Source organism: Solea senegalensis, linkage group LG13 (assembly GCF_019176455.1).
Source record: "Solea senegalensis isolate Sse05_10M linkage group LG13, IFAPA_SoseM_1, whole genome shotgun sequence".
NCBI classification, from domain to species: domain Eukaryota; kingdom Metazoa; phylum Chordata; class Actinopteri; order Pleuronectiformes; family Soleidae; genus Solea; species Solea senegalensis.
In genome coordinates, this window is record NC_058033.1 from 2,204,453 (window position 1) to 2,219,539 (window position 15,087).

Sequence of the window (15,087 nt, forward strand, 5' to 3'; positions counted from 1 at the left end):
TCATCATCAGCCGTCAATGACAAACAACTGTCGCAGTCTTTCATTTCACACCACAGCGACCTCCAGTGGTTTGCACACTGAACCACTGCCACGCTGACTATCAGTTAATGATTAAAAGTAATAAATGCCAAACATACACGTAAAAAAGCCACATATTAGGTTTAGGTGCTTTAATTAGGGTTCGAGCAACTTGGTTGCAAGAACCCTATTGAAACTGTGAAGATTATTCTTATTATTAGGGTTCGAGCAACAAGGTTGCAAGAACCCTATTGAAACTGTAAAGATTATTCTTCTTCTTCTTCTTCTTCCTCTTCACCAAAGTAAATCGCGTTTTAGAGGCCCTGAACATGCCCCAAAACTCACCAATTTTTGCAAGCGCATCAGACCTGGTGTAAATTTACGTTTATTAGTGTTTCGGGGAATGTGCGTTAAAAAATGAAAGTGGGCGGGGCAAATAACTGCTCCACCCCCTAAAACTTGTGGGCCTGAGGAGCACGTTTAATGTACATGCATGAAATTTGATACACGCGTTCCTTAGGTCGGGACGGTCAAAAAAGTCAGCGTAGCCTATGCTCTAAAACGAACAGGAAAGCCGCCATCTTGGATTGAAAATTCATTTTTTGCCGATTTTGGCCATATCGCACCATCGGTATTTGAACGAACTTGTCCTAGAGCTTACATGGGATCACGTTCAAACTTGGTGAGGTCACTTTGGACAAGTTGAGGATCTAAAGTTGCTAAAAACTTTTTAATAAGTATCATGGTGTACGAGAAAGGGGCCGGCAAAGTTGGTGAAAATTTTTATTTTTCGCCACAGGCAACAAAACTCTTATAACTTTGCGATAGAAGGTCACTTCCCAACCAAATTACCTAGGGTTGATGATGGACCATTGCTGAAGAAGTCTGTGGAAAAACTGTACATTTTTAGCACAGCGCCTCCTTGTGGTAACAGAAAATACAACAAATACACAATTTCGGTAATAACTTTTACATATTTAATCGTATCAAACTCAAAATTTGTGACAACATTTAAAACACATGAAAGATGATGCGTGCTTATTATGATAACAAATGGCGCAACGGTGTTGCCATAGCAACACTGCAAAGTCAGATATTTGTGACAAAAAAACAAACTGCTACAACTTTGCGAAACTGAGTCCAATCTGAACCAAACTTGCTAGGATTGATGATAGTCTGGCCCTGAAGACACCTATTTGAAAATATTCACTTTCAAAAACAGCGCCCCCTTGTGACAGCAGCCACTATGACACCTGATATTTGAATGAACTTGTCCTAGAGTTTTTGTGCGATCACCTTGAAAATTAGTGAGGTCACTGTGAACAAGTTGCCGAGCATAAGTTACTGAAAGCTTTTTAAAATGTCGCTCGGTGTACGAGATAGGGGGCGCCAAAGTTGGTGTTCATTCATATTTTTCACAACAAAAGGCAAAACTCTTACAACCCGTAAAACTTGTCCTCCTGAGGAGCACGTTGAATGTACATGCACGAAACTTGGTACTCACGCGTTCGTTAGGTCCAGACGGTCAAAAAAGTCAGCGTAGCCGAACCTCTAAAACGAACAGGAAAGCCGCCATTTTGGATTGAAAGTACATTTTTCGCAGATTTTGGCCATTTCGCACCAATGGTATGTGAACGCACTTGTCATAGAGCTTTAATTCGATCACCTTCAAACTGGTTGAGGTCACTGTGAATAAGTTGAGGATCTAAAGTTATTAAAAGTTTTTTAAAATGTCACATGGTTTTTGAGATAGGGGGCGCCAAAGTTGGCGTTCATTCATATTTTTCACAACAAAAGGCGAAACTCTTACAACCCGTAAAACTTGTCCTCCTGAGGAGCACGTTTAATGTACATGCACTAAACTTGGTACTCACGCGTTCCTTAGGTCAGGACGGTCAAAAAATTCAAAGCAGCCTATGCTCTAAAACGAACGGGAAAGCCGCCATCTTGGATTGAAAGTAAATGTATTGCAGATTTTGGCCATTTCGCACCAATGGTATGTGAACGCACTTGTCATAGAGCTTTCATGGGATCACCTTGAAACTTTGTGAGGTCACTGTGAACAAGTTGAGGATCCAAAGGTATCAAAATCTTTTCATTAAGTATCACGGCGAACAAGAAGAAGGTCAGGAAAGTTGGCGAAAATCACGATTCCTCGCAACACACAACAATCTCTTATAACTTTGCCATGGAAGGTCAGATAGTAACCAAACAAGTGACAATCGATGATGGGCCCTTGCTAAAGATGTCTATGCAAAAACTGTAAATTTTGAAAACATCGCCTCCTGGTGGTGGCAAACACTAGGAAGTCTGGTATTTCGCAACACACAACAAACTCTTATAACTTTGCGATTGAAGGTCAGATCTTAACCAAACTTGTGATGATCGATGATGGGCTTTTGCTGAAGATGCCTATGCAAAAATTGTAAATTTTGGAAACAGCGCCACCTGGTGGTAACAGAAAGTACAAGTTCACAATTTCCCTTATAACTTTAACAAATTTCCTTGTATCAAACTCAAAATTTGGGAAAACATTCCAAACACATGGTAGATGATGCGTGCCTAATATGATAACAAATTGTTCAACAGTGTTGCCATGACAACACTACAAAGTCAGATATTTGCGACAAAAAACAAACTGCTACCACTTTGCGAATGCTATTCCAATCTGAACCAAACTTGCTAGGATTGATAATAGTCAATCCCTGAAGATGCCTATATGAAAATATTCATTTTCAAAAACAGTGCCCCCTGTTGACGGCAGACAATATGACGTCTGGTATTTCGCTACAACAACAAACTCTTATAACTTTGCGATGGAAGGTCAGATCTTAACCAAACTCGTGACGACCGATGATGGGATCTTGCTGAAGATGCTTATGCAAAAACTGTACATTTTGAAAACAGCGCCTTCTGGTGGTAACAGAAAATACAAGTTCACAATTTCCCTTATAACTTTAACAAATTTCATTGTATCATACTCAAAATGAATGAAAACATGTAAAACACATGGTAGATGATGCTTGCTGAATATGATAACAAATCGTTCAACGGTGTTGACATAAGAACACTGCACAGGATCTACTCTACTGAGTGGTTTGTCAGTGCAGTAACCTTTGTTCGCCACATGATGGAGGCATTTGCCTACAAATCTATCAAATCTAACATTTACAGTTTCTCATGCTGCTCTGAAAGGGAAAGATGGGGCAAAAGGTACTGCAAGAGGGGCCAAGGAAAAAAAAACAGGGAAAATGGGAAGAGAGAAAAAGTAACAGAGGGAAAAAAGAGAAAATGCACCCTAAATTCTTATACCATCAGATGTTCTATCACAAAAATAACTAGTTATTTCTAAAATTCAGCTTCAATTCTGATACCATCAGTTGTTTTTCACAAAAATAACAACTTATAGACAAAATCACACTGTTAGACCTCAGACCTCAGACCGGCCCTGAACATGTCTGTAAAGGATGACCTCCTTACAGGAAGTACAACTCCCGAAACAGGAAGTAATGTCTGACATTCTCCGATCCACACGAAACTTATTATGTAAGTCAAGGTACCTTCCCTAAACATGTTTACGGACACGCCTTTCACCCAACAGGAAGACGGCCATTTTAAACGGACACGCCTGACATTGCGCGGGGATGCAGCTGAAAATAACCAGTACCACAAGCAGTGAATGAACGGAAGATGAGGAAGAGGACTCGCGCTGCAACGTGGACGCACGGGGACTCGCGAGCCGTCAAGCTCGAACCCGTTGATTACCGCTTGCGGTACTAGTTATTATTATTATTCCTCTAAATGAATCGCCTTTTTGAGGCCTTTCCCATACACGAAAACTCACCAATTTTTGCGAGGGCATCAAACCTGGTGTAAATTTACGTCTGATAGTAGTTCGGGGACACTGCGTTCAAAATTGAAAGTGGGCGGGGCTTACGAAAATGAAAAACAGCTTTCATCAGGCCGATTTTTCTCGTGTTTCACGTACATGCACGAAAATTGGTACACGTGTTAAGCATGTCAGGACGGTCCAAAAAGTCCGTGCTAGCGCCGCTGTAAGTCCTACAGGAAGGCCGCCATCTTGGGTTGAACAGCCATTTTTGGCCTATTTTGGCCATTTTGCAGCAATGGTATGTGAACGAACTTGTCCTAGAGCTTACATGGGATCCTGTTCAAACTTGGTGAGGTCACTGTGGACAAGTTGGGGATCTAACGATGCTTATGGTTAGTTGAAATGTCGCATGGTGTACGAGAAAAGGGCCGGCAAAGTTGGCGAAAATTTGTAATTTCTCGCTACACGCAACGAAACTCTTATAACTTTGTGATGGAAGGTCCGATCGTAACCAAACTTGTGGCGATCGATGATGGGCCCTTGCTGAAGATGGCTATGCAAAAACTGTCAAGTTTGTAAACATCGCCTCCTGGTGGTGGCAGAAAATCTAAAAAAAAAAGTTACTTTTACAATTTCGGGAATAACTTTTACAGAGATTATCGTATCAAACTCAAAATTGGTAAAAATCACCCTAAACACAAGGTAGACTATGCGTGCTCAATATGATGGCGTAGAGTTACATGATGTTGCCATGGTAATGATGCAAAGTCGGATTTTTGCGACAAAAAAACAAACTGCTACAACTTCGCGAATCCTAGTCCAATCTGAACCAAACTTGCTAGGATTGATGATAGTCCGGCCCTGAAGACGTCTATATGATAATATTCACTTTCAAAAACAGCACCCCCTGGTGACGGAGACAATATGACCTCTGGTATTTGAATGAATAAATCCGAGAGTTCTTGTGCGATCACCTTTAAACTCGGTCAGGTCACTGTGAACCAGTTGAGGAACTTAAGTTATCAAAAGTTTTTTAAAATGTCTCATGGTGTACGAGATAGGGGGCGCCAAAGTGGGTGTAAATTCCTATTTTTCACAACAAAAAGCGAAACTCTTATAACTTTGCGATGGAAGATCCAATCCCAACCAAACTTCCTATGTTTGATAATGGGTAGTTGCTGAAGGCCACTATATTGCCGAAAACAATACATTTTGAAAACAGCGCCTCCTGGTGGTGGTAGAAAATACTAAAAAAAAAAAACTGTTACAACTTTGCCAATCCTGGTCCAATCTGAACCAAACTTGCTAGGATTGTTGATAGTCTGGCCCTGAACAAACCTATGTGAAAATATTTCATGTCAAAATCAGCGCCCCCTGGTGAAAGTGGACGGGCCAAAAAACTGCTCCACCCCCTAAAAATTGTGGTCCTGAGGAGCACGTTTAATGTACATGCACAAAACTTGGTACACGTGTTCCTTAGGTCGGGCCGGTCAAAAAAGTCAGCGTAGCCTATGCTCTAAAACGAACAGGAAAGCCGCCATCTTGGATTGAAAGTAAATGCTTTGCTGATTTTAGCCATTTCGCACCAATGATATTTGAACAGATTTGTCCTAGAACTTTCATGGGATCACCTTCAAACTTGGTGAGGTCACTTTGGACAAGTTGAGGATCCAAAGGTATCAAAATCTTTTCAATAGGTATTATGGCGTAAGAGTAAGGGGCCGGCAAAGTTGGTGAAAATTTTAATGTTTCGCCACAGGCAACAAAACTCTTATAACTTTGCGATAGAAGGTCACATCCCAACCAAATTATCTAGGGTTGATGATGGACCATTGCTGAAGAAGTCTGTGAAAAAAACGTAAATTTTGAGCACAGTGCCTCCTTGTGGTAACAGAAAATCCAAAAAATAAACATTTCGGTAATAACTTTTACAGAGTTAATCGTATCAAACTCAAAAATTGGGAAAACATTCAAAACACATGGTCGATGATGCTAGCTTTATATGATAACAAATCGTTCAACGCTGTTGCCACAGCAACACTGAAAAGTCAGATATTTGTGACAAAAAACAAACTGCTACAACTTTACGAATCCGAGTCCGATCTGAACCAAACTTGCTCTGATTGATGATAATCTGGCCCTGAAGACGCCTATATGAAAATATTCACTTTCAAAAACAGTGCCCCCTGGTGACAGCAGACACTATGACACCTGATATTTGAATGAACTAATCCTAGAATTTTTATGCGATCACCTTGAAAGTTGGTGAGGTCACTGTGAACAAGTTGCCGAGCATAAGTTCCTGAAAGCTTTTTAAAATATCGCTCGGTGTACGAGATAGGGGGCGCCAAAGTTGGTGTTCATTCATATTTTTCACAACAAAAGGTGAAACTCTTACAACCCGTAAAACTTGTCCTCCTGAGGAGCACGTTGAATGTACATGCACGGAACTTGGTACTCACGCGTTCCTTAGGTCCAGACGGTCAAAAAAGTCAGCGTAGCCGAAGCTCTAAAACGAACAGGAAAGCCGCCATCTTGGATTGAAAGTACATTTTTTGCAGATTTTGGCCATTTCACACCAATGGTATGTGAACGCACTTGTCATAGAGCTTTCATGGGATCACCTTCAAACTTGCTGAGGTCACTGTGAACAAGTTGAGGATCCAAAGGTATCAAAATCTTTTCATCAAGTATCACGGCGAACAAGAAGAAGGGCGGCAAAGTTGGCGAAAATCACGATTCCTCGCAACACACAACAATCTCTCATAACTTTGCCATGGAAGGTCAGATATTAACCAAACAAGTGACAATCGATGATGGGCCCTTGCTAAAGATGTCTATGCAAAAACTGTAAATTTTGAAAACATCGCCTCCTGGTGGTGGCAAACGCTATGAAGTCTGGTATTTCGCAACACACAACAAACTCTTATAACTTTGCGATTGAAGGTCAGATCTTAACCAAACTTGTGATGATAGATGATGGGCTTTTGCTAAAGATGCCTAAGCAAAAACTGTAAATTTTGGAAACAGCGCCACCTGGTGGTAACAGAAAGTACAAGTTCACAATTTCCCTTATAACTTTAACAAATTTCCTTGTATCAAACTCAAAATTTGGGAAAACATTCAAAACACATGGTAGATGATGCGTGCCTAATATGATAACAAATTGTTCAACAGTGTTGCAATGACAACACTGCAAAGTCAGATATTTGCGACAAAAAACAAACTGCTACCACTTTGCGAATGCTATTCCAATCTGAACCAAACTTGCTAGGATTGATGATAGTCAATCCCTGAAGATGCCTGTATGAAAATATTCACTTTCAAAAACAGTGCCTTCTGTTGACGGCAGACAATATGACGTCTAGTATTTCGCTACAACAACAAACTCTTATAACTTTGCGATGGAAGGTCAGATCTTAACCAAACTCGTGACGATCGATGATGGGATCTTGCTGAAGATGCTTGTGCAAAAACTGTACATTTTGAAAACAGCGCCTTCTGGTGGTAACATAAAATACAAGTTCACAATTTCCCTTATAACTTTAACAAATTTCATTGTATCATACTCAAAATGAATGAAAACATGTAAAACACATGGTAGATGATGCTTGCTGAATATGATAACAAATCGTTCAACGGCGTTGACATAAGAACACTGCACAGGATCTACTCTACTGAGTGGTTCGTCAGTGCAGTAACCTTTGTTCGCCACATGATGGAGGCATTTGCCTACAAATCTATCAAATCTAACATTTACAGTTTCTCATGCTGCTCTAATTGGGATTGCTGTATTCACTTGAAACTTGATATGTGAGACATCAAACCCGCCCGGAACATGTCTGTAAAGCAGTAATGCCAAAGTCAAATACACGGGGGGCCAAAATAAAAAAAACAAGTGGAGGGTTAAATTTTTATTAAAACTTGCAATTACTGCACATATTGAACCAATACCAATACCAATACCATAGCCTATATTGCACTTAATCATAAAATTAAATTAAATTAAATTAAATTAAATTAAATTAAATTAAATTAAATTAAATTAAATAGGAAAAAGAGGAAGTCTGCCATTTTAAACAGGAAGTGCCCTCTAACTTAACACATGGACGCTGAAAATAGTCCAAGCTGAAAATAACTACTACCGCAAGCAATGAATGAACGGAAGATGAGCTAGAGGACTCGCACGGCGAGGTGGGCGCAGGGAGACCCGCGAGCCGTCAAGCTCGAACCCGTTGATTACCGCTTGCGGTACTAGTTTATAATTAAATTCGGTGATTCCCCTAGTGGATTGTGGCGGTACTGCAGGTGAGCAATCAATAAAGAAATATATTTGAAGTCAGTTTTAAATTGCTGTAAAATATGTACGGTAAAACAAATCCATGGCGTTTAAATTATTCATGTGTTTTAGTTTGTTAAGTGATATTTATGTCGATGGATAATGACGCACAAATATTACATGGAGCCCAGCAGCAATAACCACATGCATGTGTTGAAAGATATGAAAGTTCAGAAATAAAGTGAAGTAGCCTGATTATTAATCTGCAATAATTTTTTATATCCCATTGTTCACATGAAAACAATAGTGGGAATTATTGATCCTAGTCTTGTGTGTTGATCAGAGCTGGGATTTAAGATTTGGCCGAGTGGGCCTTAGGGGATTTTCAGATTTGTCCCAGCACTCTTTAAATTGGGGGAATGGCTTTTGTTATAGCAGATCGGGTCACAGGAGTTTGTCATCATTTACACAGGGGTCCCCATATAAAAAGGTTTGGGAATGATATAAAAACAATTAAATAATAAATTTTACGTTTCCTCATCTTCTGTTTGTAGCTTATGTTGTAGCTTTCTATCTACCTACTATTAAATAGACAGAAGTCTATCTAATCTAGTAGATTTCAGCAGGAAGTTACAAGTTACAGGTAAATCCATGTTTGACTTCTATGAGATTTATTGACGCTTTCTCCGATGACTTTATCAGGAAACTCTAGAGCCACAATTAATATAGACAAAATGTCTGACATCACGGTTTCAGGACAGAATAGTGGGACAGTTGGAATAAGGAACCAAGCCACTACTGGTGAGTTGTTTTTACATATGGTTTGATTGGTAATGCGGTTTCATTTCCGATTCATTACTCATTCTTCTCTAAATCTCTGAAACACAGGGCCGATGTGAACATGGGAGACATGAATTGTGTTAATGTGGGAAACAACTCAGGAAACCTTGGTATTGGAAACAATATGAAAAACTGCTAATGTTTATATGAAACGCTTATAAGCAAATTTGATCTTTTTCCCCATCAAAAGCCAGTTTTTCTAAAACAAAATGGTGACCATATGTCACAGTTAACTCTAAAAGGATATTTGTCTTTTTTCCATTCCAGGAAATCAAATTATAAATTATTAGGCTTTCTGTTGCCCATCTCAAGCTGCTTTTGTAGGCTACAAAATAATGGCAAATTGGTTTTATTTGCTCTTACAGCAATTAGTGATGGTGAATTTGACCCATCCTTTTTACACTCCACACAAAACCAGACACAAGAGCAGTGAGCAGCACTTTTCTGTGCCCAGGGAATAATGGGGCTTACTGCCAGCGCTCAGGGGGCACACCAGGCCTTGACCTGTCCTTGGGACCCGATTCCTGTTCCCTTTGCCTTTGGCGTTTTGTCAATCACTGTAACATTTGATCATCATCACTGAACACAAATAGTGACGGGAAAAGTCAGTTGATTGAAAATAATCTGCTGATGGAGCATGATGGTGTTCACTCCTGCCACCATTTACAGGAAAAACATGATATGGTTTTACTGGTGATTTACTGCTGAATATTTTAGACTCCAAATGTCATTCATGCTAAGATGAAATTATTATTATGAATTGTGCACACGTTTTTTATCTGTGGGATTCCCCTGATGAGTCCATGACACTTTGGTTGATTATTATTCTGCTCGACAGAGAAAGACAAGACACAGCTGTGATTGAGGTTCATGTCAATGAGAGAAAATCTCTCTGTTTCTTTGCTCATTCTCTTTATTCATCGTCTTGAACATATGCAGTCATAGATATCACAGGTATCACGGGCTGTAGCATTGATGCAGAAGACAGCGACGGCGATGATGATGACGAAGATGATGTTGTCATCACAGGTAGGGAAGAAAAAGAGCAAAAACCTTTTCACCGCTCTGCAGCAAACCCCGTCAGAAGCCTCTCATTCATGCTGGTTATATTTTCTTACTTTCGGTCATTCCTATTTTCTGTCTTTCTGACATTATTCCTTTCTTTTTGTAATGTTTCATTAAAAAACAAAAAAGTGCTTTTAACAACTGACACCAGTGAGCACCTGAAGACCAGCTCGGGATCCTGCTTTGACCTATAGGACCAGCAGAGCCAGAAAGATGGAGGGTGGGGCAGAGGAGGAAGAGGAAAAGGGGTGGAGAAGAAGGGAGAGGAAAGAGTAAGAGAGGACGTGAGGAAGAGTAAAAGAACCACTCCCATCTCAGTGCTGGATCCTCCTGATGGACTGAATCTGGGGGGTTTGGGCGTGGAAGCCAAACTCCCTGTAACACTTGTAGTCTCCTCCACGACAGTCACACTCCATGATGTACTGGTAGCCACGGTAACCAGGGTACTGGTAGCACACAAAGCTGAAGAAATAAACAAGCACATGTTATTAAACATGTATTAAACTCCTTCTTCATCACAATCAGAATGTGACTTCCCTTCAACAACAACAGGAAATGTCATTTTTGTGAGACCTCTTGGAATTAAAATAGGGGACAGGTCATATAAGATGTACGAAAATTCAAATTCGAAAGCTGTCACATATCATTTGTGGGTGAGATTTAACTCTCGCTCTCGCCAAATACACCAATGCTCTGTAGGCAAAAAGCCTCCTGGATTCTGATGTGACCATTCTCGCTTATGTTGCATGGACACGTATCCAGTTTACAGCTACAGCTACAGCTACAAGCTAAAAAAATGTAATCTGAGTCACATTAATGTTAAAAAAGTTGAATATGGGTCACTTCATCCTGGTAATCTGAACACAGCTTGAGAGAGGAAAAAGGCAACTCTCATGTTTCTTGTAGTTTCCTGTTCTGTGAAAAGATACTGGTAAGGAGAGGTACTTTTCATCAGAGCTAAACACAGGTAAGTCTTATAATATAGTTCCCGTGTATTATTGTCACTTGTCACTTACACAGTGCAATCAGTTTTTACATCACAATTATATGTTGAAGCAAAAAAGAGGTGTCAATTGTGACAAAAGTGTTGTGGAACACTGGAAAAGTTTTCCACTTTAACCTTTTGAAACTCAAAGACCTATGTCACTGACCAAAAACATTGTAGATCAGTATCTAGATGTCAGATTACAACGCTATTTAACACATTGTGAGTAAATAATTCAGATAATCAAGTGACAGTGTTGTTTGTAACAGTAAAAATAAGCTGAATGTAAGTAAAGCTTGACAAGAATGACTTACGCTCCACTCTGAATGTGCATGGATCCGACCTCATTGTTCATCCAGCCCATGCCCTGCAGAGAGGGGTAATCATCGCACAGCTCAAACTGACGACCCATCATGTTCTCCATCTCATAAATAATCATGCGGGAGTCCTTGTGGTTCTGCAAAAAGCGGGAGAAACAATGTTTAGCACAACAGAAGACGAATTTCAGCTGACAGTGAGCTAGGGAGGGTTATTCTATTGTCGACTAGACCCACAGCACTGCAGATGGGCCTGAAGGACATCATCCTCTCGATGCGGTAGGAGTTGCTGCCACTGTAGGCCTCAAAGCGAGGGTAGTCGCCCTTCTCCAGGACAAACTGCTGGCCGCAGAAGCTGGAGTGCTCGTAGCCCACCCAGCTGTAAGCAGAGAGTGGAATCAAGGAAATCTTAAATAAGCACATCATTGCATGTGTTCAAGTATTTCTAGAAGTGAGGAAAAGCCGCCTGGACACGTACGCGCCACACTCGACCTTCAGGGAGCGGATGTTCTCCATCCCACACTCCATGATGTTCTGGCAGCAGGCGGTGAACTCCATACGCCTGCCCTGGAAGTACTCCTGATCATACACAGTGATCTGTGAAACACACAAACAATGAAGCAGAAGAGCCCTTTTTGAAGTTAGTCCGTAGAATGAATGCCTAACAATGCACTCCAATTTCCTGGTGGTTATGGGTGATGTTGTGTTACCTTCCAAGGGCCCATGGGCATGGGGTTTGTCAGAGCCATTTTGTTCTATTCTTTCAGCAGTACCTATGGGAAAATAAGGTCAGAGGTCAGGGCAGACAGTCAGGCTGGGGATCACTAAATTACAAACCTGCATTATTAAAACAAAACTGCCTCACTCAATTATCTAAATATTCCTTCTTCTTTTTTTTCCTCACTAATCTGGGCTGTCTTTTACAGTGTTGCATCAGTTTAAGCCTATAATCCTGTCCCTCTCAACCTTGATTTGCTTTAACCTTCTGGTTTCTGCAGTGAAGTCAATAAACAGCCTCTACTCGCTAACTGTGACCAATTAAAACTCCCTGTTGTTGTTGATGTATTGACTAAGAGGCTCACACTAACATATCTATACATCGGGAAACTGTACTGTATTGTTAACGTTAACTAGTCTGACCTACCCAAAACTGGTGAGCTGTGTGTCGCAGTGTTGCACTGAATGGTCTGCAGAATCGGTGTGAATGGGCGTTTATATACACCCACACGTGTCTGCGGCCGGGGGGCCGGCACACGCCTGGACTTATGTCAGCACTTTGCTTTGGACTCCATTGTTCTGTTGTGTGAGACACAGAGAGGTTAACACACACGCGCACACACACACACATACACGATTGCTGCGAGCGCAAAGAGGCCAAACAGTCATACAGCACGGATTAAAGCTGTAGTGTGTAACTTTTCAATATCTGTTCCGTTTAAACCATTGTCAAATGTCTTTACACAATGATGTTATGCCAACAGCGCCACACGACTCCACACAGGGTTCTAGCCAGGACTTTATTTTAGCGTAATGTAATGGTGAGGGATTACAGTGACCAACTGGAGGGTTTTGAAGCAAAATAGAAACTATACGTTACAAGGTAGGAGCTGCAATCACCTTTACACAAGTGCAAATGGGCTTTTTATCGGTTGTTCTGACATATTTAAAGTTATTCAAACAAGTAAAAAGATATAGGTGAGGTATAACCTGCCAAATATTAGCCTCATGAATGAAACCAAGTGATTTTGAAGTAGAAAAAAACCATCGATGGAGTGAATTGACACATTTAAGTTGAGAAAGGGGCAAAACATGCTTCTAATGGATGTTTGTCTGTTGTGTTGTGTTCGATTTTGTCGCCCGTTGTCGTCACACCCCACCTACCAAGTAAATGTACTGTTCTCGGACGTAACACAAGCCTGACTCAGGGCTTTACCGTTCCAATTTGTATCACACTGTACCAAACCGAACTGTACCATGATGTAAACACATGTTTTCCTGTCTGTGGTGACACAGAGTGATGCATTTTACATCAACGGAGAGAGGGCGGAACCATAACAGCTGGGCTAATAAAGCGAGATATACACTGCATAAACTAACTGCCTCCCAATATATGACTGCATCTTAGCGATTTATTCATCTATTATTGTCTATTCATGATCACGTCTATTATTCTGCTGTTCTTATTCTTATTCTTAATAACTGTGCAAAGAACACGTTTGTTGGCAACAGAGCTCAAGCCGAGTTGAGTTGGCAGCAGAGATGAAACCAGCTTGTCCACACCAGCAGAGGTCACAGACATGCATTTGATTATTTAGTATGAGCCATTTTAGGAAATGCGTTTGCAAATGGCTCATGAAAGCAAAACGGCGGTGACGGAAAGGCCTCATGGGTACGGACAACAGCACTTTGGTATCAGCTGAGCAGCGGAAACTGGCAGCTCTACTTTCAGGTACGGTAGCCGTATACACATGGAATATGCTGGAAGCTGTTTGTTACCTTTTATATTGTTTTTAGACTCAAATATCCAATTTTACTGCCCAGTTTGTTTATTCCAAACAGACATCTACAGTATATTGTGACATTCCAAGCACAGAGAGAAAAGCTGTCACAAGCAGGTAGATGAATGTACACCCTCCTTTCTTCTTTGCTGCACTGAACAATAAGCATTTAGGAATGGCTTACTGAGGTCAGCACTTTGCCCAGACTTTCTGTCTGTGTGTAACATTGTGTGTGTGTGTGTGTGTGTTCCAGTGTCCATTAGATTCCATTGTTGTGTCTAAAACACGCACACACACACCAATGTGAAAATATGACCAAATATAACACAGCGGAACTATTATTGTGAGCACATCGATGATCAAAGTGAATTTGTTTAGGTTGGCTTGTGCGTGTCTGTGTGTGTTTGTGTGTGGGTGTGGATGTGCATGTGTGTGTGTGTGTGTGTGTGTGACTTTTTGCTGATGATGGCAGCAGATGTGACAAAGAGACAAGCAAACTCAGCAGTGGGGTGTGAAGAGCACTCACAGTGACCATACAGCCACTGCTCTGTGTTCATACAGATACAGACACAGTACAAATCCTCCTCACCTGCTTCTTTCTGTACACATACACAACCCCAAGTCATCTGTGCTTGACCACACAAATGTATTACTGACTTCAAAGGAACTAACTGTAAATGATGTTTATTTGTGGGGAAAGTACCCTTACTTTTTTCCAAATTGGGTTCCAAACTATGGAAATTGATTCATATTCAGTTGATCTTTTCAACCAGCAAACAACACATGTAATGACTCTGCGGGTGATTTCTGATCAGCATACGTTCTGAAACTGTCAGGAAGTGTAAAAGATGAATCTGAGTCAAAGAGAAACTAACCAAAGGGCAAAAAGTAAAATTGAAGAAAAAAACCCAACATGGAGCAGAAAGACATGAAGGTACACGTCCTCGGAAAAAGTACAAAATAAAACAGGAAACAAAGAAAACAGGAAACAAAGAAAACAGAACTAAAAAGGCCAAGGTGAAGAGATAATAATCCAGGGGTCGTGACAGAAACATCACCATGGTTACCTCTCTTCCTAAATGAAACATTCACACTCATACTAGTGCTGTCACAAATGTCATTCTTGTGTTTTACTAATATTTACTGAGATTAGGCCGAACCATATGAACTGGTTTGCACTTAATGAGAGTTACCTGTAGGGTGCAATGTTTCCACACAAACCATGGTTTTCCACATCATACATCCATCTTCTA

General features: G+C 40.7%; 1 protein-coding gene across 1 annotated transcript; it reads right to left on the minus strand.

Moving 5' to 3' along the window:
• Nucleotides 1-9,830: 9,830 nt before the first annotated feature.
• Nucleotides 9,831-12,565, minus strand: LOC122779187 (beta-crystallin A1-like). The gene is made up of 6 exons (XM_044041317.1): nucleotides 12,481-12,565; nucleotides 12,047-12,109; nucleotides 11,815-11,933; nucleotides 11,574-11,715; nucleotides 11,334-11,476; nucleotides 9,831-10,496 (listed from the first exon to the last, which is right to left on the minus strand). The coding sequence occupies exons 2-6, from the start codon at nucleotides 12,083-12,085 to the stop codon at nucleotides 10,349-10,351; spliced, it is 591 nt and encodes a 196-aa protein (XP_043897252.1). The 5' UTR covers nucleotides 12,086-12,109; nucleotides 12,481-12,565; the 3' UTR covers nucleotides 9,831-10,348.
• Between the last annotated feature and the right edge of the window lie 2,522 nt (nucleotides 12,566-15,087).